At 31.5% G+C, this 26,243-nt stretch overlaps 1 protein-coding gene across 1 annotated transcript in view; it reads right to left on the minus strand.

The window, feature by feature from the left end:
* Nucleotides 1-26,243, minus strand: part of LOC111681669 (endoplasmic reticulum metallopeptidase 1-like) — a 237,587-nt gene that overhangs the window by 144,699 nt on the left and 66,645 nt on the right. Inside the window, exons 4-5 of the mRNA XM_046948809.1 lie at nt 7,846-8,209; nt 7,704-7,786 (exon numbers count right to left, since the gene is read on the minus strand). Coding sequence (XP_046804765.1) covers nt 7,704-7,786; nt 7,846-8,209 — 447 coding nt within the window. The remainder of the gene's footprint in view (nt 1-7,703; nt 7,787-7,845; nt 8,210-26,243) is intronic.

Consider the following 26,243-nt stretch of genomic DNA (forward strand, 5'->3'; position numbering starts at 1 on the left):
TCCTATTGAATACCTTAAATAATGAACCAAACTTGTTTTTTGTACTCTGTTTAACGAACTAAGTAATAAAAATATTATTATTTAAATGAAGATAAAATGACATTTATCAAAAATAACAAATAACCTAAGTTGTAGCAAGCGGCGCTTTTAAACCAAAACTGTAACACATTCTGGGTTCTTATTAAATTTTAGTTCGATGTAGCTATGTCCGTCCGTCCTTCAGATAATGGCTTTAACGCTCAATACTCGCTAAACAATACGAGTACGCCGAGTACTAACCGATATCACTAACAATCAGGCCCCCTTAAGAAAATTACTTCAACGCTCATTACTCGCTTAAAAATACGAGTATAGCGATGAACTTCGAGAAATAACTTTAAAGCTCATGACAGAATTAAAAATACAGCGATTAAATTCGACACAAATATGGTTTGAAGGTGGGCATATAAGATTCGAAATTCTGTGTTTTGTGCTATTTTTATAAAAAAAGAATTAATTTTTATAAAATACATTTAAAAAATATTTTATGTACCTATTTCTAATTATTTTCCTACCAAAAACCCACGTTTTACTTAGTACTGCATATAACGAACTTTTCAATTTTACGAACAGGCCTGACAACACATGGGTTCGTTAAATCGGAAAACTACTGTATACCCTTCACCATAGTGTATTTTAAACATATTATTTTTTAATTTTTTCCCGACTACATTAATATTACGCCAAGAGCAAAATGAACAACAACAACGCTAAACGAAATAAAAAACAAAATACACAAGGCATCTAAACCAACAAACATCTAAACATACATAACGAAAAACACAGAAAAACAAAATAAACAACGCAATAAAACCAACCTACATCCAAATATACGAACAGAATTTACAAAAACAAAACGAAATACACAGCTGAAAAACCAAATACATCGACACACACGTGTACATCTTTTTCTTATTTAACAAAGCATGAAAAAATATGACATTTTTGATGAAATTTTTAGAGGTTGTCTCGAATTTTTGCTCATATATACGTTATTTTCCGACCGATTTTGCTGATTTTAAATAGCGATCTTCTCGAAAGCATGTCTAACAGAATTATTGAAGATTCGGATCTCGCCGATATCTGGGGTCCTCTAAATACAGATTTTAACAAACAGACAGACGGACATAACTTAATCAACTCCGCTACCTATAAGGATCCAGAATATATATACTTTATGGGGTCGGAAAATTATATTATAGAAATTACAAACGGAATGACAAACTTATATATATCCTTCTCACGAAGGTGAAGGGTATAAAATTTAAAATTTTAAGTTTTTGTTAATTTTTTAATATTTTTCTTTATTAAATACTACCCTGATCAGCTGCCGACACGTCAAAAGTTGCTGAACTTTTCGCGGCAGACGCGTTAGACCTGGTTCACACTGGGAAACTTTTTTTGGGACACTTTTGATTTTTATGTGTGAGAAGTGAGGTTTATTGACTTCCAAAGAAGCGAAAAGAATCAATTTTTTTTTTAATTTAAGGTATATTTTTTTACTGGAGTTTTTTTTAATTAAAACAACTTTACTTTGTAGTTAATTGATATATGCGTGTAATTTATTTATTTATGTTAATGTTTTTAAATTAAATTAGTTTTATTCTTTAATACCACAATTTAACTTCCTAATAACTTAAAAAATAACATTAAAATTACATCCTCCGAATGACTTCAGATGTAGTGAATTTTTAATCATATAAAAAATATCCCTTTTATGACAAGCCTGTGTTAAAATCATTACTTCTACAGGTCTTTTTCAGTACTTCCATGTAGTAAATTATACTTCTTTTTCGCTTCTTTGGATATTCTTTTTTGCTGGGTTACTATCAATTTTTATCAAAAGTACAAAAATACTAAATTGTTTAAAGATAAATACAATTCTACTATCAGCAAATGACAAATGTTAAAATATTAAAAACAAATCCAACAAGCAAGAGTTCTATATTCGGCTGTGCCGAATCTTATATACCCTTCACCATGATGTGTTAAAAACAGTCATTACGAATTTTATTACAAAAAATCAAAAAATACCAATTGTAGCCCATTTTATACGATCTAAATAAATTCCGGCTCTACATGCTTAACTTCATATTTCTAGGTTCAATATTATAGAAATTTTAAAAAGTACCTTTTGAGGAACGAAAAAGTACCAAAAACTTTCCTTTTATGGGTTTCCACTTACTCCAGGCTCTACATAATGTTTCTAGGTTCAATATTGTAGAAAATTCAAAAAGTACCTTTTGAAGGACGAAAAAGTACCAAAAGTCCCATTTAATGTGTTCTGGGCTAATCCGGGCTCCACATACTTAATTTCATGTTTCTACACGCAGAGAAAAAAACATGGTATGGTTAGGATAACTATTCTATGTTTTTTGTAACAATATTTTGTTAATAAAAATATTTTGGTATCGCCAATTTTCTATCAGTTGTATGGTTTATTCGTACTAGATCGGATTAAATAAATTGTTAAACAAACGCAGTGTTAAAATAATTGTGAAAAATAAATAATATCTAAAAATATAATAGGAAACAATAGAAATAAATAAATAAATAAAATAGTTTACATAAAAAATTAATAATTAAAAAATTATATTGTGTTTATATTGGCATCATGTGTTTATGGGAATATCAGTGCTTGGAAGTTTTGTGTTTGTTTAAAAGAAAATTAACAAATAATTACATTTTACGCCGAGCACATTAAATTAACCATATTATGTTTAATATGTAACCATTACATGGTTACTTGAAGAAACGTGACTACTTGTAACCATAATATGGTTACTTCAAACAATAATATAATTATATGATTACATGAAACCATAATGTGGTTGCTTGAAACTACAATATGATGCTACAACATCATATTATGATTAATAAAACTATATTATGATGAAATATTTGGACTTTATGTAATCATAATATGGTAGATTATTATACTAATAATGATCATAATATGTTTTATCTTTAACCATAATTCTAACCATAATATGTTGCTCGTAGATTATGGTTACCACCACTAAAGTACCTTTTGTAGGACGAAAAAGTACCAAAAAGTCCCTTTTTATAGTCAAGGTCCTACATGCTAAATTTCATGTTTCTAGGTTCAATATTATAGAAAATTCAAAAAGTACACGCAGAGAAAAAACATAGTTCGACATGGTTACTATAACTAAATTATGTTCACTGTAACAATATATTGTTATCAAAAACATATAATTGTTATTTTAATTATATTTATTTTGTGTGTGTGTTGTTTAAAGCGACAGTAAAATGAGTTGAAATAATTCTCATTTGGTTTATAACATTATATGTATAAGTATTTCACTTTGTATAGAATAATGTAGTTATGTTTTTGGGAATTTAATTGAAATTTGTAAATCGGTCTGAGTAATGACGATATTTTGATCAAATTGGATCAACGATATTTTGATCAAATTGGATCATAATATAGTCATGTATAACAAACAATATTATGGTAAATTAAAAATATTATGATAAAATGTTTTAGCTGATTTTAACCATAATATGATATTTTAAAATTGTTACAATAACCATAATATATTTAGACTACAATCATAATTTTAACCATAACCCCTTTAATGTGTTCTCGTCTAATCCGGGCTCTACGTACTTTATTTCATGTTTCTAGCCAATAACAACGTAACGTAACGACATATTCATTCTTTGATTTGTGTTAATAAACATGAAACCACAATAACAAAAAATTACCGCATGCACGAAAAATGTAAACTTTCATGAAATGTTCAGAGGTGGTCTCGAATTTTTACTCAAATCTTCATTATTTATGGACCGATTGGACTGATTTTAAATAGAGTACTATTCGATCGTATTTCCAATAGAATTATTGAAAATTTAGCAGATATCTGGGGTCTTCTGAAAACTGATTTCAACATACACACAGACAGACAGACGAACATGGCTAAATCGACTCCGCTACCTATAAGGATCCAGAATATATATACTTTATAGGGTCGGAAAATTATATTATAGAAATTACAATGGAATGAAAAACTTATATATACCCTTCTCATTCTAAATTAGGTGAGAATTTCAAAAGGTAACTTTTTGGTGCTTATGCGTTTTTCAAAGGTACTTTTTGAGTTATCTATAATAATGAACTTAGAAACATGAAATTAAGTATGACGAGAACACATCAAAGATAATTTTTTGGCACTTTTTCGTTCTACAAATGGTACTTTTTGAATTTTCTATAATATAGAACCTAGAAACATCAAATTAAGTATGTAGAGCCCGCATTAGATCAGAACACATAAAAGGGAATTTCTTGGTACTTTTTCGTTCTACAAAAGGTACTTTTTTAATTTTCTATAATATTAAACCTATAAACATGAAATTTAGCATGTAGGGCCTTGACTAGGTAAGAACCTACAAAAAGGGTCTTTTTGGCACTTTTAAATTTTCTATAATATTGAACCTAGAAACATGAAATTAAGTTTGTAGAGTCCGGATTAGGTGAAAACACATAAAAGGGGACTTTTAAGTACTTTTTCGTTCTACAAAAGGAACTTTTTGAAATTTTATAATATTGAACCTAGAAACATGAAATTATGTATGTGGAGTCTGGATTAAGTGAAAACGCATAAAAGGGGACTTTTTTAATCTGGTTCTTCCGATTGTAAGAGCTGTTCGCAGATAGTTTTGTCTTTTATGTTTGATATATCGGCACATGTTGACAAAAAACTTGTATTCATTTATATCACGTCGGAGTAATACTACATAATCAGCTAATGTTTGCTCATCGTTTTGTTATGTATGTAGATAAAAATCGATGCTGTATTTCCAGTATATTCTTCTCTGGGCACAAATGCATTTCGAGTTTCTTTACCAACTCGTTGTACTCTATTTCAGTTTTTTTCGGTGCCATTTGAGAAACCAGCAATTTAAAATGTGTTGACCCCAAAGAATTAACGAGCATTTGGTGGCATACCCTTTTATCGCTTAAGGTATTTTCAGACTACAATACCGAGTATTAATACTTGTCAAAAATGTTTGTATCATAATACAATTTTCTAGTCTAAAAATAATTTTTAATTTGATTTTCAAAAATATTACTGATTTTTTTTGGCATACGGTCGGTATTCATAAATATTTTAAAACAATTCAAAAACTTTTATTTTCGGTATGTATTTTATAAATACAATAAAAAACAAACAAAAAGTGTAAAATACATTAAAAATAAGAACGAAAAATGCTTAAACAATTAAAAATTTGATAAAAAATATTACAAATATTATAGTGTAAACATAAAATGTATTTTTCGGATTGATTTTTTGAAAATCCGAAAAATTTTCATAATATTTTTAATTTGAAGTGTGTTAATACTCAGTATTATAGTCTGAAAATACCTTAACTACACTTTTCATGTTAAGGTAATTTTCAAACCTTTAACGATACAACTTGAAGTTTTCTTTGCTAGCATCAAAATTTTGAAATGGCGGTATCATAGCATGTAATGGAGGCATGTTGAAATGTAGCATTAGTACTTAATTGCTGAAGTAAATCATTTATTGTTAACACTTCTAGCAATTGTTGAAATTGATTTGAATTCATAGTAATGAAGTTTTTTGTTTGAATTTAAACAAAAAAAAAAAAAAAAAAAAAAAAACATAATAATAACATTATTATGTTTTTTTTTTTTTAATTTAGGATGACACTAAATTTAAAGAGTTGCCAACAGGTGGTTTTTACATTATAAATGAATAGGATACAACAAGTAGTGGAATAAAAATTTCAAAAGCGAACATTTTTTAATGCACGAACAAGATAATTTACGCTATACGCACAATTGAGACGAGCGACGAATTTTTCGGAACGAATTTTCGTCGTCAGATATAGAACACACTGAAGTATATGCAAATACGCACAATCAGTGCGTATGACGAAATTCGTCGTACGTAACGAAATGTGCGATAGGTTTATTTCTATTTCATACGCAGACGAACGACAAATATTTGGATGTAGAGTGACGATTTTCATTTTTAGTTTTAAATGTTCATACATTTTTCTAGTTTATTTTTAATTAAATATTTTTGATTATGTATATGGTCACCCCTTGAAATATATAAACAAAAATTTATTTGAAATTTAACAAATTTATACAACAATTTGTCTCAAATTTTGTAAAAAAAAAACATAAATAAAAACAAGTAAGAGTGCAATATTCGGCTGTGCCGAATCTTATATACCCTTCACCATAGTGTATTTTAAACATATTAGTTTTATAAATTTTAAATTGTTCCCGTCTACATTATTACTAAACCAAAAGAAAAACAAAATAAACAACAACGCTAAACGAAATAAAAAACAAAATTCACAAGGCATCTAAAACAACAGACATCTATACACACATAACGAAAAACACAGAAAAACAAAAACAATATAAACAACGCAATAAAACCAACCTACATCAAAATATACGAACATAATTTACAAAAACAAAACAGAAAGAAAATACACAACTCAATGACGCCAAAAGCATCCAAACATAAAAAAATACACAGCATGAAAAAAATTTGGCTTTTTTGATGAAATTTTCAGAGGTTGTCTCAGATTTTTGTTCATATCTCTGTTATTTATAGACCGATTTTGCTGATTTTAAATAACGATCTTCTCGAAAGCATGTCTAACTGAATTATTGAAGATTCGGATCTCGCCGATATCTGGGGACCTCTAAAAACTGATTTAAACAGACGGACATGGCTTAATCGACTCCGCTATATATAAGGATCCAGAATATATATACTTTATAGGGTCGGAAATTATAAACGGAATGACAAACTTGTATATACCCTTCTCACGAAGGTGAAGGGTATAAAAATAACGTGGAATTATCCTGAAGCATGTGGTGTAAAAATGCAGTCAATTAAAAATAATAATTCGCAGTAAGTAAATCTTGATTGTGCTTTAAATGACGAATTTAGTCAATAAATTTTTGTGGACGAATTAGTCGTACAGAAGGAAATTGGTCGTTCGTCCCAATTGTGCGTATAACATTAATGCAGAATCACGCTTTCTCTCAAAATTCAGAAGAAAAAGTGTTAACACATTTTATTAAATATATTTATTTCATTGTGATCAGTTGCGTAATACGATGTGAAATTTTGATTTTGTAATAAATTGTGTTAATTATATAAAAAACATTACTTTAATATATAATAAACATAAGTGAAAGATTAGTGAGTATAAGAGAGTTTTTCAATTGTTCACAATATAAGAAATAGGATAAATAAAGAAAATGTATTATAAAGTCGCTTTTATAACATAAAAGAGTGAACAGAATAATTTACAGTAAGTATTAAACAGGCGGAACAGTTTTTTCCGAACGGAGTCACTTTTAATTCACTCAGATTATATCAAATTAGATTTTTTTAACTTTGAGCTGTTACGTTTGGTCACAATTTAGATAGAAATTGTTTGCAGGGCACTTCTAAAAAAATCTTACTAATACATATTTAGAGTTAGTTTTTTTTTTGACAGCTGAGTTAGGTTTTTTCTACGGTACTGTTCTATATATAACACCTTTAATACAATATTATAAATGAGAAGATATGATAATCATAACCATTTACTAAACAGTACAGCGAATTGTATTCAAATATGTATGTAAATATGTATATTACCTGCATAAGCCATGAATTATTCCGATTATTTTGAAAAAGAAGTTCTTTTCCTCCAGATCCCACAGATTCCAAATTAATAAAAGCTTTAATAAAATAAGAATAAAAGTTTTTACTTTTTAATAAAAAATAATAATTTCCATACCTTTTATTTCCGGTGCCCATTTGTGCTTTGTTATAAAACCATGGGATGCCTGAAGACCAGTCTCTTCTGCTCCATTAAATAAAAATATTATTGAATGTTTCAAACGTTTTTCACTGCGTGACAAAACTCTTAGTATCTCCAACATTACCACACAATTTGCAGCATCATCGCTCGCTCCTGGACTGCCTGGTACCGTATCAAAATGGCAATTTAGTAACAATGCTTTATCTTTAAAATTAGTATTTTGATGTCCCTGGTTCAATTTATATTCTCCATGCAATTTTACTACAACATTCTGAATATTACGATACATGGTCGTCATTCCATATGGTTTAAAACCAGTCCAATATGTACCACTAACGACCTTTTAATGAAAATGGTAAATACATGATTTAAGTTTGAATCTTAAAGAGAATTTTATTTATTTAAAGATATTAAAACAAAATTATAAACTTGTGAATCCGAAAAAACAATTTAGAATGCTACATATATTCGACTATGCCGATCTAAATATAATCCACCTTAAATTGATTGTATAAATTTTGAACACTTTCTTAATATATAAATTATTTTCAAAATTCCTTAAAGAATAAACCAAAGAAAAACAAATGAAAGTGTTTCTGAGCGTAAGAAATATTACTCTCTCACATGTACAAGTTTAATACATTGTATGGGAATTTTTTGAACACTTCCTTAATATTAATTTTTTTTAATATTCTTTAGTGCCGGTCCACACTAGGAAACTTTCGTAGAGAAACTTTTTCTTAATTCTCTTTTGAAGTTTCCTAAATGTCCACACATAGAAACTTTCATTTCAGAAACTACGTATTAATTGCATTGATTTGTTGTTGTACATAAGTATTACTTATTTTATATCAAATTTGTTTTTTCAAACACTGGTTTTGGTTGTCATTTATTTTCGCTTTACAACACGTACATATCTGTCCTTTTCTTGCATATGCAACAGTTTGCACACTTGTTTGAATAATAAGTCGGTGTTTTTTATTAAAACAAAACGATCCACACTCAAACATAGACATTTATTATCCCTTTGAAACACTTAAGCAAAAAGTGTCCGTCTTTTTCTAATATATGCGATATTTTGAAATTTGTTGAAAGCCGATTATTAAAAAAAGTGATTCACATACATACATGTAAATGGTACATATACATATTTATACCATACACCACTTTAGTGGGGAGGGTATATTGGGTTTGTGCTGATGTTTGTAACTATATTCATACTTGTTTCATATTCAAAAATAACGAAACAAGAAAATTTCAAAATAATCAAATTTAACTCAAACTAATTTCTAGTGGTAATTTTGTTTCAAGTGTGTAAAAGTTACGTTGTTTTTTAGATCTAGTTAAATAATAATTTCTCGTTTACAAAAAATAAAAATATTTCGGTCTATTTAACGGTGTAAAAATGCGCAAAAAATGTGTTGTGTGTAAGAGGGTTAAATAGCTTCATATTTTCGCGAAAAAGTTTTAACGTATTGTGAGTTCACACAAAACCATAGAATATTACCATAGAACCTACATCGGCAAAGAATAAATAAATCCAAATTTGCGATGAGACCACTTACCTATAATCGTTTGTCTGAATCGACCTAACGATTTTATCGTCTCTGAACGCCGTCAATACGTTAACCAAAAGAAAGGAACGACTTCAGAGAATTCACCGAACGCATCTTTAGTGGTTTAAATTTTCCCTCCTCTCTGAATGACGTACATTCAGAGAGGAAGTTTCGCGAAACTGTCATCTCAGCAGCTGCTCGCTTTATATCTGCTAGTCGTATATCCGTAGTGCGGCCGTAATTTCCAGCAGAAGCAGCCAGGCTTGCAGATAAAAGAGATGACATCCGAAACGCAAGCCCAGGTGAACCTAGACTCACCCACTTAAACCCCACCGAGCTGAACCTTGAAATCTGTAAGTTGAAAAATGAGGACAAGCGGAAAGATGTCTAGATCACTTGGAGAACTGCAACCGCATTCCCATTTCCGACGCTGAAAATTGTTCTCGCAAATTTGGCCGATAATTTATTGAGCACCCAAAGAGAGACAAGGTGAAACGAAGCGTTGTTCGCAAACTTCACAACCTTCCAGTCACGGACATACCACAGCCCTTCACCCCAGCACGAGGTTGCAGACGTCATCAACAAGACCAAACCATCTAAGGCGATTGACCCCGATTATGATCTTCAACAAGTCAATATCCAAAGCTTGGAAAAAGGGTAGAGTCATTCCCGTTTTAAAACCTGGGAAAGAGGCGACGGAGGGAAATTATACAAGCTCCTATCACCAGTCGCGAAGACTCTTGAGGCGCCACCTATCAGCAGCTCGTCACCAGCATGGCTTCCGCAAAATGCACAGCACCACCACAGCATTACCGCCATTGCCACTCGCAAGGCTTAAATCAGCAGAGGCCCTGTGAAAGGGTAGTCCTAGTGGCACTTGAACTGTCGAAGACTTTCGACACTGACAGTCACGCCACACTCTTCCACAATGCCCAACAACACGAAGAGATGGATCGTAAATTATGTGAGTGGCCGTCAGTCATTTGTGGAATTAAGAGACAGACGCTCCAAACTCCGTAGAATTAAACAAGGCGTACCTCAAGGTGGAGTACAATCGCCACTTTTGTTTAACTTCTTCCTTCTAAACACCTTGCACCTTCACAAGGCGTGGAAGTGATTTCAAATGCGGACGATTGTACTATTATGGCAACGGGCCACAACATTGATGAATTATGCATTCTGGTGAATGCATATCTCCACGAAATACATCAGTTCTGTGGTGTCGATTTTTGGAGCACAGTTACTAGCGAAATTATTTGAGTGTTTTGTGTTATATAGTTTTTTGTTTTACTTAATTTACTAATTTTAATTTAACAAAGTTGGCTTGAAATTTGTTAGAATGAATATTTTTGAAAATTTAAAATTTTTAACTCATTTTAATTGGAAAATTGTTGAGAACAGTTCGTTTAAACGTTTTATATCGTAAATTTTGTAAGCTGATTGTTGAATTTTTATAAGGATAATCTGTGATTAGAAAGGAACACTCATATCTGTTGGTTGTAGGAAAATCATCTAAGGGTTCTGGTAAGGACAAAAATTTTAATGTTTTTTATAGACGTTTTGTTTGAGTTTGGTTTTATTTTCTTTAGGTTGTGTTATATAAAGAGGAAACTTTTTAAAGCATTCAATTGGCCATATTGTATATTTAATAAGCCAATTCCTTAATATACTTCCTGAGGATCTACTCTTTTCAAGAAAATCTGTGACCATTTGAAACTTTGTGAACAATTGTTGTGTGTTATTATTAAACCCCATATTGGGTTCCACATATTTGGATGGGGATAATTCATTGTCTTTCTTATGGTGACCATTTCTTTGTATAAAAATATCACATCAGAATATAATTTAAGCATAGTTTCAATAAGGAAGAGAGAAACAGTGTTATTGAAAATTAATTTGGTCTAATGAACATAATTTTATTAGTATATACCTAATTCATTCCATAAAATCTATTAAATTTCCTTTCAACTATCACAAATTTTAATGCATTTTTATCCTTAAATATTTTAAATATCTATTAAATTCTTATTATTTTTTTTATTTAACTTTGTAATAATCTACTAAATTTCATTATTATAATCTACTAATTTTTTTTTTAATTTGCATTAATTCTTTAATCTTTTAAAACTCATTTTTAATTTAATTTTCAATAATCTGATATAAATTTTTCTTAATATATAAATTTGTATGTGGCCACCTTAATACTTTTCATTCATAATTATTAAAAACAAACACGTTCCACATATAAATTCCACATTTTAACTTTTCATTTTACTAACTCATAAATAAACAAATACACTTTTCATTAACATAAAACTCCATATTTAAAATTCTCTCTCAAAATTTAATTACACTAACATACTAATTCATCAATAATAGTATAAAATATTTAAAATTCAAATTTAAAAGAACAAACTCACAGCCGTCTACGAGCGCTTGCAAACTTCGTGGGATAAATCATGTAAGTCAAATCATTTTCTTATTACTAAAATACACTTAAAATTTTGTTTATAATTATTTAAATTTTCATGTTATACATTAAGGTTACCACCTTTAATTATTAAACCTAAATAGTGATATTTATGCTTTTTTAACATTCATAACAGAAAATAACACCATTTAGAGTTAATTAGATTTCCTAAATAATTAATGAAATGATTGATAATTTTGTAAAATAAATAAATATAATTAATTAAATTCTATTCAAATAATCTTAGATTTTTTTATAATTTTGTTGATTTTGTTACTTAATATATTATAAAATGCCATTAAATAAATATACCAATCTTACTTTTGATATTATTAAAATGAAGATCTAAACTTTTATTTGTTGTAATTATGTACGAACGTTGAAGTCCTGTAGGTAGTGTGAAGTATCTTTTGGGATGGTATTGAAAATTTGATTTTACCATTAGGGAGGGTCGGAAATAGAGGGAATGGAATCAACACCTTAACCCATTCCCAACCATTATCAACAATGTTCCCTTTTATGTTATTTTCCTAAAATACCACTATAATTTTTGAGAGCTACCTAAAGTAAAGTTCATTGTAGCGAGTTTCGATCAGGTCTTCTAAAGGACAAGAACACACCCCAACGACGAGCAGAGCCGGTTTATTAGGTAACCTCGTCCTTCAGAGACTTGATAGTGGTAGAAAAAATCGTTATAGTTCTTCACTGCGTGTAACCTGCAATTATCACAAGCGAAGTCGTCAACAACACTTTTTACCACCTGGACGAAGGAAGTAAACCTGAACCTTGGCATCGTAGTCGATAGGGTCCAAATTCTCACCGTGCACCACCCAAAACTATTGACGGTCACATATGATAGCCTCTTTATTTTCTCAGCTCACGCCACTGCAATCACGCATAAGTTGCGAAGTAGAAACAAGCCGGTAGCACTTGGGGTATGAATAAAGAAACCTTGTTGGCTACATATAAAACGATTGGTTGGTCTGTAGTTAATTATACTCGCTCAGCAATACCCAGTGGAGAAACATTCAAAGTTGGCAGCTTTGCCGCCCTAATGACTATAACGGGCTGTCTACAAATTACATCGGAACATGACCTGCACGAGGAAACATAATATCATGTTGACCAAACTGTTCCTCCTGGGATCTCATCGGAGGAGTCATCTCAATTTCTACATTACACCGTTGGATACTCCCGAGGAGAACATATTCAGATATGTACAGGATCAACTGGATCAGTCCTCGTATTCGGCAGTTTTGAACGACATACATAGAGACGCCATAAATTTCGCGGTCACAGGATACCGCATGAATGTCGTACTTGGAGGTCGCCTACCGCCCATAGCAGACACGGAAGAAAACCTGCCGCGAAAAACAAGAGTAGTTCTGGCACTACTAAGATGATGATGAGATGAAATGGAGCAACAGGCTCAATGCCCACTAGTCACGTATAGACCGTTCCGTCCCCAACGGATGTCCTGCATGTGGTCAGGGCCCTCATGACTTCACTCTGTTCAATGGATTTATGGACAAATCCAGTTGAAGTAGTCCAATTTTTAGGCCTGGACATTGAAGTAAAATCCTCCAATTAGATTATTTTATAGGTTACAATAATAAGTGTTACAACAACAAGTTCGCGTTATCATATACAGACAAAAAATATTATCCAAGTAAATATAGATATATGTATATTTAAAGAAAGAAAATGTTTTTTTAATATATCTCAAAAAAAGTACATATTTTTGTCACATTTTGAATTTATGTGCTGTGAGATACGTTAATGGCCTGGGAGTAACTTTAAACATTTCAAACCAATTTTTGTGTTTTATTTATTTTTAAAATGCTTATTATGTGCACATTGCGATTCCAAATTTTAGCAAAAACTGAAAAAATTGAATCGAAAATGTACTTGGAAACTTCAGAGATTTTGCGGCACCTGTTAACGTTGTTCTATCAGCCAAATTTTTTTGCCGGCCATAGTTTGACAAGTCATAAAACAATTTCAGAGGGGGGACGCATTGTCGGATAATTTTTTTCCTTCATAAAAGCTTGGAGCACTCTAGTAAGCATACATGCGTGTGGAATTAAGAGTGCAAGAAATCTCTTAACAAAGCTCTTTGTCGATGAGGGCCATAGAACCCCAACTTTCTCTGAAATAAAAACCTATCTTAACTGTCAAAAAACCTAACTCTAAATACGTATTAGTAAGATTTTTTTTTTTAGAACTGTTAGCTTTTTACCACACATATGTATTTAAAATGGACAAAAAGTTGCATAAAATCAGTCGAAATAATAATACATCGTTTTTATTGTATTATTTTTCTTAAATTATTACATTTTAAATTTTAGATTGCATTTATAAAAGCATGATTAGATTTTTCATTAATTCTAAAAAGTTTTAAAAATTCTCTAGGCAATTAGCGTGTCTCAGAGCTCTTGATTAGGAAATGTGGAAACACATTTAACTTATTTTAAAAATTCTAATAAAACTATTTTTTTATTAAACGGTGAAAAAATTATGTCAATACCTCATATAGTCAAGCTGAACCTGCGATTTGAATTCTTCAAATTTTGCGAAAAACTATTTTTCTGTGATATTTTACAAAATATATCCTAATTCATTACTGTTATACATTTTAAACAAAATATTTACAGAATATTATTTCTCGAATAATGTAAAATATGTCTCTAAAGTCATATATAAATCGGGAAACCCTAAGGCGTAAAATTGTTTACAATTTATGTTCTTGACTGGAAATACTAAAAATGTTGAGTATACATCAGCACTTTCTGCATGACTTTTCAAGTCTCTACTACAATTTTAAGCTTTTCGTTTCAATTCCAATTTTTTTTTATTTGATTTATTCATATTAAAATCGCAACCTAAGTTAAAACTAACGTTGTTATTGCCGCTGCAATTTCAACCAAAGGTCTCGATAATTTGATTATCTGTCAAAATTCAATGTTTCTGTTCTTCTCAGTTGTCTATGACCCTCAAATGACATGGCAAGGGGATTTTGGTATCCATTAGTTTCATCAAGCAGGTTAAACAAGAGAATTTTGATCTCCTCGCGTATTATGGGGCCATTCAGATCCCTATAAATATTACCATTGCAAATGTACCAAGGGGCAGCTGTTATTACACTTAACAACCCTAACAACTTTCTTTGCAATTTCTCAATATACGTAGTATAATGTAATTTTCTTGAATTGTTCGCAGAATTTTTAACCTTAGCAGAAATACTGAAATTCTAGACAAAACAAGAGTCAATGGCGAAAGTTTATCAAGGATTCAAACCCGCTACTTTGTTAGCGAGCCGTTTTATATGTTTTCTAAAAAAATTTAAATTTGTAAAATTGTGGTAGCCTTCCTATTCCTCAATAACCTAATTTTATACGATTTCATAATAGAGAAAAATTGTATGACAAAATAAAAATTTGTTTACAAATCGAGGAACGAAAATTAAAAAAAAAAACTCATGAATAAAATTAAATTTGCCGTTTTTACTCCCTTTAGGTACTTTTTCCCTCCCCATTAACGGAATAAAATTCGTATTCCAAAAAGTTGCAACAATGTAGTGGGACCCTGTTATTATATATATATATATCATGCATGGATAAGTTAATAAACTAAAAACAATGTTATATTTAAACAAGTAAGAGTATTATATTCGGCTGTGCCGAATCTCATATATCCACCATCAAACAGTATGACGTAAAAGGAATGCTCCCCTATAAACATCTGATATTTGGAATATGGCTTAAGTCGATTATGGACCGAGATCTTTTAAACATCCGAATATCCAAAAAGTAGTAAAATTCATATTTTTTTATTTAATTGAGTTATGATTAAAAATTTACAATAAACATGTTAGTGGTTAGTGTTCTAGTCTGGTAGACCGGAGGTGGTGGATTCAATTTCCACCTGAGACACTGGTTAAGGAGCGCACAACAGTCCCGATAGAGGCCTAGATGTATTTCATCGGATTTCAAACTAACTGATCAAAAAAAAAAACTGATTTAAAAGAAACATGTGGTGGAAAAAAGTACTAAAATAAATGTACTGAATTTCAAGTTTCTAGATTCAATTTTATACGAATTTTAAATAGTAGCTTTTAAAGAACGCAAAAGTACCAAAAAAAGTGGGAACTTATAGGTTCTCACATAATCTGGGCTCTACATACTTAATTACATTATAAACCAGTGGTGCTCAAACACATACTACCATAGTTTTATTTGTTTTGGTAAAGCAGCAGAGAACAGAATTCAATTCAAAATAAAAGTATACTAATAAAATGACTACAAACTATAAAGTATATGCTGTCAAATATTTATTATGGATTTTGAGAACCAGCGTATATAAAAGTCTATATATATAAAACTATCAACTGTTCTGTGTGTATTATAAAAATGTAGCCCACAGATTTTGCTTCGACAAGTGCTCATCAGCAACTGATTTGATTTTATTTTTCAAGCTGAGAGCTAACCAACTGATATTGCTCAGTATAAAAAGAAGAAGAAATAAACTTATAGTACATACACCGGCGTATAGAGAGGCAGATAAAAAAATCAGCACAACACTGCACTGAAAAAAAAAATATTTTGCTATTTTCAATTCTGAAGATTATATTGCACTGCTATAAGTTGAGAATATTTATAAACAAAATATAATCAAAATGTACAAAAAAAGTATCAAATAAGAACGATCTTATTTACTTTCATTGCTATGCATTCTAGAAAATTATTTAGGGTGTATGTTGTTTTTGTAAATTATGCTCTTGTTTTTGAAGTTGTATTTTTGTTTTTTTTTTTTAAATTGCAATTTCTGAATGCTGCCAAGCAACTAAATAAAATATTTGTTTTTTTGACGCTCTTCTTGAGAAGTTCGTATGCGATCGTGCTGTGTATATGTAAACTGCCGAAAATCATCGTATTCAGAACAATACTAGCGCCGACGTCTGCTATAGTGTATGTGTATCAACTTAGCGTCAGCAGAATTTCTTATCCTATCACACATGCTTCTCTGTTATAAACATTTAAAAAAGTACATTTAAAAGAACGAAAAAGTACCAAAAAATAAATTCTATATGTTCTCACATATTTCCATGTTTCTAGAATTATAGAAAAAAAAATTCTAAATGTACCGGTTAAAGAACTAAAAACTACCATATGCTTAATTTTATGTTTCCAGGATAATGTTATAAAATATACAAAAAGTACCAGAAACCCCTTTTTATTTTATATGTTTTTTTTACTACTCCCGGTCTCCATGTGGTAAATTTCATGTTTCTAGGTTCAATATTATAAAAATTAATCCGGGCCATACATGCTTAATTTCATGTTTCTAGGTTCAATATTATAGAATTTGTATGGGTTCTCACTTAATAGAAAACCAAAAAAGTACCGGTCGACGGACAACAAGTAAGAGTGTTATATTCGGCCATGCCGAATCTTATATACCCTCCATCAAATCATTCTTATTAATAAATTTTGATATTATCGATCTATGTTGAATCATATGGAAATATCAATATGAAAGTCAGGGAAATATTTGGAAGAGGGCCTTTAATGAGGGCTTAAGCATGGACCGTGCTATTCCGAATTAAAAATATTAACTTTGTTTGATCCAAGAGTGGTTATATGGAGGGTAGATTCAATTATGAACCTATCTTCGTCGGTTTATACAACAATTGTGTGTATCTAAGGATAGAAATACAATATTGCGGCTGCGGAGACGGATATTTTTTTATATTGAGTTTTAACAACTTAAATCGTTGAAGAAATCCGCACCAAATTAAAATTTATTTTAATTTGTTAACGGATTTTCTCTCATTTACATTTAGAGTTGCCATGCTATTCATACTTTTAATGAACAAAAACCATGTGGTAAATAAATAAACTATGAAATACAAAAACAAACAAGTTAAAGTGCTATATTCGGCTGTGCCGAATCTTAAATACCCTCCACCAGATATTTTTATGTTATTACTTTTCTAATTGATCAAATATTTGTAGAAATAAGTTTTCTCATGCCTTTAATAGAAAAAATCCCAAAAGTTAAATCTATTACAATTCCAAGATTTATTATGTGAATGATTTAAAGATTTTCAAAATACAAATACATATATAATTATGTTCTACACAAAATTTTGTTCAACACAAATTGATAATGCTCTTTAAATACGGTTAAAGCGCTTTTAGGGGCAGGACCTAATATAGGAGAAATAGAAGTATACAAAACTAATATTTTTGCCAAATTATGTATCAATAGCTTAATTTGGTAATAAGTAATGTACGTTTAAGAGATTTTCGTAAAAGGACTTTGTATGGGAGCTATGTCCAATTATGTATATAAAGACAAAATTTCAGAATTCTAGTAGAATTCTAGACCTAGTATGAGAGCTATGACCAAATATGGACCGATCGTAAAACAATTTTATAGTGAATTTATGTATATATGAGCAATATTTTTGATAAATGTATGGATATCAATATTTGGTTATGAGTTATGTGCGTTTTTTCTGATTTTCGAAAGGGAACCTTGTATGTGTGTTTTTCTAAGAGGGACCTTGTGTGGGAGCTATGATCAATTATGGACCCATCGGAAAAACATTTCACAATATTATTTCTCTATATATGAGAAACACTTCTGCCAAACTTTATATGGATATTAAAATTTAGTAATGAGTTATGTGCGTTTTAGTTATTTTCGGTAGAAGATCCTGTATGGGAGCTATGACCAAATATGGACCGATCCATAAAAAATTTCATTGTAATATTTCTGTATATAAGATCATTATTTGTACTAAATTTTATATCGATATCTTAATTTAGTAATGAGTTATGTGCGTTTAAGTGATTTTCGGGAGGGGACCTTGTATGGGAGCTATAACCAATTATGGACCGATCCAAAAAAACTTTCATTTTAATATTTCTGTATATAAGATCATTATTTGTACCAAATTTTATATCGATATCTTTATTTAGTAATAAGTTATGCGGGTTTAACTGATTTTCGGGAGGAGACCTTGTATGGGAGCTATGACCAATTATGGACCCACCAAAAAAAGTTTTACTCTAAATAAATTCTATTGTCATAAAATTTCAATTTCTAAAATTTTGTAAAGATAACGACATTACGACGGAAGTTATTAACAAAAAACCAAATTTCCGGGAATTTGTACTTTTGTATGGAAGGTATATGAAATTGTAGACCGATTCTGGCGCTTTTACTCAGAGATTAAGCTCTTGTGTGGAAACGAATGTGTGCCGATTTTTATGGAATTATCTTGCATAGTTTTCGAGAAAATTCCATCAGAATTTGTAAAAAAATGCCTATTTTTTCGAGGTTGTTTCAAAATTTGATTCATAACTTTTCCCGATATGAACCGATTTTGCCCATTTTCAATACCAAACAACTTAGGAAAACGAAGAACATTTTGGGTGAATTTGGTTAAATTCTATTGCTTCGTTTTATCGTGAGCGTGTTTTACACAGACAGACAGACGGACATAGCTAGATCGACTCAGAATTTGATAAGGACCCAGAATATATATACTTTGTTGGGTCTCAGATGAATATTTCTTGGTGTAACACACGGAATGACAAAGTTATATATACCCTCTATCACCACTGATGGTGGTGGAGGGTATAAAAACAATAAAATGGCTGCAAAATCCGCAAGCGTAGCCGCACTCTAATGCAGACGTCGGCGCTAGTATTGTTCTGACAACGAAGATTTTCGGCAAATTACATGTACACAACACGATCGTATACGAACCTCTAAACAAGAGCATCAAAAATACAAATATTTTATTTAGTTGCTTGACAGCATTCAACAAAGCAGGTTGATGTCGCTTTGTTAAAGAAATTGCAAACACAACTTGAAAAAACAAAAACAACTTGCAAAAGCAAGAGCATAATTTACAAAAACAACGTACACTCTAAATAATTTTCTAGAATGCATAACAATGAACGTAAATAAGTTAATCTTGTTTCAATCCTTTTTACTACATTTTAATTAGAAATGTTGTTTCTATGTAAAGAAATTATCATTCTTAAGTACATTGATTACACATTGTTTATAAATAGTCGCATTTTACAGTAATGCAATTTAATCTTCAAAATTAAAAATAACCAAATATTTTTTTCAGTGCAATTTCAATGAAAAAATGCCAATAGTGTGTGTGTAGTGATGATTTTTTTATCTGCCTCTCTATCCGCCGGTATATGCTCTAATGTATGTGAACATGTATATTCGTATTTTTAATTAAGTCATAAGGTTTAAAGTAATTTTCTGGAGAAAACTGAATGTGGGGGTTTGATAGTTATCCTCATCAAATTCAGTTGAAAGATTTTAGTTATATAAAACTACTGTAATTTGGAATAACTTTTATGTTATGAGTCAGTTATAGACCGATTTCCTTTATATTTGAAAAAGGAGTTTTTGGCTAGTACAAAACTTTTTTATGTAGAATTTCACATCTGTACTCACATTTTTGAGTGAGCAATAAGCCTTAAAGTAATTTTCTGAAAGGGACATAATATAGGTAGGGTTAATTACAGACTGATACTCATAAAATATAGTGGAAGATTTTAGCTAATACGAAAATGGTTTATGTCAAATTTGATCGCTGTACTAGCAGTTTTAAGCTCATTCTTAGATCATTTTCTGAAGGGGACTTTACAAGGGGGATAGGGTTAGTTAAAGACCGATCCTTATAAAATTTGATAAAGAGCTTTTAGCTCTCACAAAACTTGTTTATGTAGAATTTTACTGGTGTACTCACATTTTTGAGTCAGTAATAAGCATTAAAGTCATTTTCTGAAGGGGATTTTATGTGGGGGGTAGGGACAATTATGGAAAATTAATAAAAGAAAATCATTTTAGTTCCTATAAAACTCTTTTATGTCGAATTTTATTGCTATATATATGTTTCTTAAGGTCAGATATGAGCATTAAAGTCAATTTCTGAAGGGTACTTTATATGGGGGGTAGGGTCAATTATGAACCGATTCTTATAAAATTTTACGAAGATTATGCATCTCTAAGCCAGTTATGAACGATAATGTTATTTTCTAAAGGGGGCCTTATATGAGGGCTAGCAAAAACGTGGACCGATATTGCCCACTTTCAATAAGGATCGATTCTTATAAAATTTAATAGATAGCTTTTTGCTAGCACGAAACTTGTTTATGTAAAATTTTACCGCTTTTTGAGTCAGTAATGAGCGTTAAAGTCATTTGGGGTAGGGTCATCTACGGACCGATCCTTATAAAATTCTAAGAAGAGATTTATTTCCCAAAAAACATGTTTGTGCCGAACTTCACTGCTATTGATGCTTTTCATAGCCAGTTATGGGCGACAAAGTCATTTTCTGAAGGAAACTTTATATGGGGGGTAGGGTCAATTTTGGACCTATCCTTATAAAATTCTACGAAGAGATTTATATTTCCATAAAACATGTTTGTTAAAAATTTCACCGCCATTGATGCTTCTCTTAGCCAGTTATGGGGACTTTATATGGGGGTGGGGTCAATTTTGGACCGATCCTTATAAAATTCTGCGAAGAGATTTATGTAGGGGGTAGAGTCAAGAACGAAGAAATTTATGTTTCAATTAGACATGTTTGTGCCGAATTTCACCGCTATTGATGCTTCTTTAAGCCAGTTATGATCGATAAAGTCATTTTCTGAAGGGGACTTTATATGGAGGGGTAGGGTCAATTATGGACCGTTCATTATAAGATTCTGCGAAGAGATTTATGTCCCCATAAAATATGTATGTGCCGAATTAGACCGCTATTGATGCTTCTGTTAGCCAGATATGGGCGATAAAGTCATTATATAGAGGGGACCTTATATGGGAGCGAAATTATGGACCGATATTGCCCATTTTCAATACCAAACAAACTGCATCAACTATAAGAATATATGCAAAATTTTAGCTAGCTATCTACTTCCGCTCGGACTCTATCGTGTTTTCAACAGACAGACGGACGGACATGGCTAGATCGTCTTAGAATCTAATAAGGACCCAGAATATATATACTTTTATGGGTCTTAGACGAATATTTCAATGTGTTACAAACGGAATGACAAAAACAATATATCCCCCATCTTTTTTGATGGTGGGTATAAAAATGTACCAAAAAATTCTTGTAATAAATGATATTCAATTTCTTGTTTCTAGGTTTAAATTAATAGCAAACTGAGACAATCTTGTTTCTAAGATTGTAGGGTTTCATAAAAAAACACAACACGACACAATTAAAATTTAAACTAAGAATATTTATTAGCATTTTTCAAAAAGACTAGTAGTTTTGTATCTTTTACTTGACAAGAAGGCACGTCCGTCCGTCATTTTAAGCAAACGTTAAATTCAAAAGTATTAAATTTAGTGGAAGGGTTGTATTTTAAACAAACGTTAGGTTTTAAATATAGTTCTAAATAATAAAAATATAATAAAATACTGTTAATTAAATTTAGTGGAAGGGTTGTATTTTAAACAAACGTTAGGTTTTAAATATAGTTTTAAATAATAAAAATATAATAAAATACTGTTAAATAAATATGGACTGCTACAGACTCCCCCTTTGATGCTGAAATCGTCCCGATGATGCATCAAATTCTTCATCTTCTAAGCCGGCCTCTACTTCTTCTCATTTTCATTGGCTGTAACGATTCTCTTGTCTGTGCTTTTCCTTGGGTTGGTTTGTTGAAAAATTTGGAACCATTTTCCAATAAACTTTGATTACGTTGGTAACCATATGTACGCTCCCCCTGGAGCAAAACTGCACCAAGAGAGTAACAACTGGAACATTTGGACATTAGTAATTTGTCCAATTCTTCACATATATTCTTGGCTGGCCTTATACTATTGGAATCTTTTAAAATGTGGATATCCAATAAGTATAAAGGCATAAATATCTCGGATAAATAGGCATCCTGGTCGGTTTTCCCTACTTTTATTGGTGGTGCAAATAATGTGGATACTTCACCAGGTGTCCTTTCTCCAATAGGAATCGCATCTCGAAAAATATTTTGTATGGCATGTGGCGAATAATCATTCGAATCTTTTGGTGTGTTGGGCATGGGTGAAATCTTCTTCTTATCTTCAACATAACTAATGAATTTAGAAATATTGCCCATTGCCTTGGTACATGGTGAACATTCACTGCTGTCGATGTCCATACTGAAAACTCCAATATCCATAGAGTTTTTAAACAGAAATCTGGTTTTGGGCTCGTCCTCATAATACCAGCACCTTTGCGCCATGTTAAGAACAATTCCGGCCTGTTCCAGGAAATCTGCTCCAAGCAAGGTACGGCTTTTGTCTGTATTGGGGAGATAAACGAGTCGGATTTTCCGGACTCTACCGCCAATGACCACATCACATATTGTGTGCATCACCTTACCAGTAGTGGTGGAACCGTTGGCCAATGTCACCTCAGCACGGACATCTTGGAAAACACATCCATTTTTCGTCAAGATTTTCTTCAGGTTAAGACTGGCTATGCTGGTTTTTGCACCAGAGTCGAATATTGCTTCTCCTTTTAACCCAAAGATTTCGATGTGTGTTGTCGGCAATGAGTGACCAATAGTTGTAGATGAGAGAGCATTGAACGAGAGATATTGAGGACTTTCTTTTGCGTGGCTACTGCACGTAGGGCAATTTGCACGGTACACACCTGGTGCACCACATCCATAACATGCAAACGTAGGTTTCTTCATCAAACTGGTATGTGGTTGGCTCACCTGTTCCATTTGAATTTGTTGCTGCTCTTCCACATGTTGTTGGGCTTGTTGCTCGTCATGCTTCTTCTTCTTGAAACAATTCTCAATATTGTGGCCTTTCATACGGCAAAAACAGCAGCGGCTGTTAGTAACATTTTCATGTTTAATTTCTTCGTTTGTTGTTGGTGTTGGTCGGGCTTCTGTTGCAAACATCTCTGCCTCTCTGCTTGCTGAAATGAGTTCGCAAAACGTTTTAACATTTTCGCGGCGGACACGCTCACGAATGGTTATATTCAATAGGCCATATACCATATTGAGCTGCACTTCTTCAGTTACAGGAACCTTCAATTGAGAGAGCAAGAGCCGCTTCTTGCAGATAAAACTGTCAGTTGGTTCCTTCTTCTGTTGTTTTGTTTCAAAAATATTTGAAAATATACGCCAGTCCGGTATTGGTGGCGAAAATGTTGCACGGATGAGAGCTTTTGCTTCTTCAAAACTGCACACCGTGTCTTTCACGCCAATCCACCAAGTGGCTGCGTAGTCTTCAAGCAGCAGGGGCATTCCACGTACTGCATCCGGGTCAGAAATCTTCTCTATGTCCTTGTAGACACTAATGGCAGCCAAAAATTCTTCCACAGCAGCGGGATCTCTCTGCCCTTTGTAGCGTGCTGTGCATTGGGTAAACGAACCGCCTCTGCTGCTACCACCCATAGCCGCTAAAATCTGATGGAACTGTTCCGTTAAAAATGTTGCTATGCTGTCGTCTCCGGCTTCGTTTACTACGAAAACCGTCGGTGTGCTGCCGGTTTCGTTATCTACGAAAACCGGTTGGTTGTTGCCAACGGCTTCGTTTGCACCGAAAACCGTTTGGTTGTTACTAACGGCTTCGTTTGTTACGAAAACCGTTTCGTCGTCAGCCTCAGCTGATATGTTGCTAGCTTCGATCTTAACGAAAACTAGTTTGACGTCACTTTTACCTGCTGCAGATGACGCTGCGTTGTCTTTATCGGCCACGGCGTTGGCCTTCTTCCATTCCTCCTCGGCTTTTAAACTCTTCGAGGCCCCTACGTTGGGCGCCAATGAGACAATCTTGTTTCTAAGATTGTAGGGTTTCATAAAAAAACACAACACGACACAATTAAAATTCAAACTAAGAATATTTATTAGCACTTTTCAAAAATACTAGTAGTTTTGTATCATTTAGTTGACAAGAAGGCACGTCCGGTACTTAAATAAGTCTGGACAATGATCTGCACTGTTCAAGTGTCAGAATGCTACTTTAATTCTCACAGCAATGTCGCTGCTTTTATACCCTTTTGCACACATAGTTGTCATTAATTCGTAGGCATCATTATACATTAACATAGTTGCAAAATAAGGTAAAAACAAAAAGTAACAAGAAAAAGTAACAAAAACATAAAGAACGTTAAATTCAAAAATATGCATTAAATTTAAATATTGGTGTGACTTTTCACAGGGTTGTATATTAAACAATAGTTAATTCATTTTAAGCAAACGTTAAATTCAAAAGTATTAAATTTAGTGGAAGGGTTGTATTTTAAACAAACGTTAGGTTTTAAATATTGTTTTAAATAATAAAAATATAATAAAATACTATTAAATAAATATGGACTGCTACAAAACTTAAAAAGGTACCAAAAGGTTCCTTTATTATTGGAATCAAGTATATTCAAAAATAACACCCCATTAGCATATTTAGAAATTTTATTTAAATTGGCTCGTTTTGTTTGAATGAAATTAAATTTCCCTTTTTTATCCCTTTTTGGTACTTTTCTCCTCCCCAATAACGAAATAAAAAATCTATTCCAAAGTTGCAAATCAGTAGAGCGAGTCCGTTATTATGTATTCATCATATGTATAAGTTAATAAACAAAAACAATGTTTTATGCAAAAAGTACCAAAGTAGGTACAATTTTCACTCCTTAAGCGTTTGAATATTTAAAAAAAACTAAATTCGTATTTTTATTTTTTCGTTAAGTTATGAAGGACACACAAATATTTTGCGTATGTTCTTTGGTTTAAAAGATATATTGGGTACAAAAAAATATAAGTAACGTAGAATTTTATATATATAGATAAATTCAATATGAATACCAGTAATCCACACAAACCTTCAAATGTGGAAAAACTACTAGCCAACTAAAAGTCAATGTAGCACAATTAAAATTATAAAATGTCCAGGAACTATTATCCGATATAAATTCAAAATTATATAGCATTTTAGCCGGATTCGAAAATTATAACTTAATTTTTGATCAGAAAAAGGTCTGATGAAATAAATTTTCGCAAGCTAGGATCTAAACAGGACACACCGTAGGTGCTACTTCATGTTTATACTTTGTCTAGATTTTTGTACCCAACTTGCCCCGGGATTTCAAGTGGTTTCATAACGTTATGCTTAAGTATTGTCCCCTTTACCTTTCTTCTTTATGTTTTAAAAATGCCAATACAAGTATAAATTTTACCTGTTTTTTTGCTTTGTTTTATGATGATTCCCAAAATGTTTAGGTTCGTGAGCTGGATCAAATTAAAAAATGTATTTTGGAATATTTTTTTTTTTGTTTTAAAACAAAATATCAAGTGATGTAATAA

Source organism: Lucilia cuprina, chromosome 4, assembly GCF_022045245.1.
Source record: "Lucilia cuprina isolate Lc7/37 chromosome 4, ASM2204524v1, whole genome shotgun sequence".
Classification (NCBI taxonomy): Eukaryota; Metazoa; Arthropoda; class Insecta; order Diptera; family Calliphoridae; genus Lucilia; species Lucilia cuprina.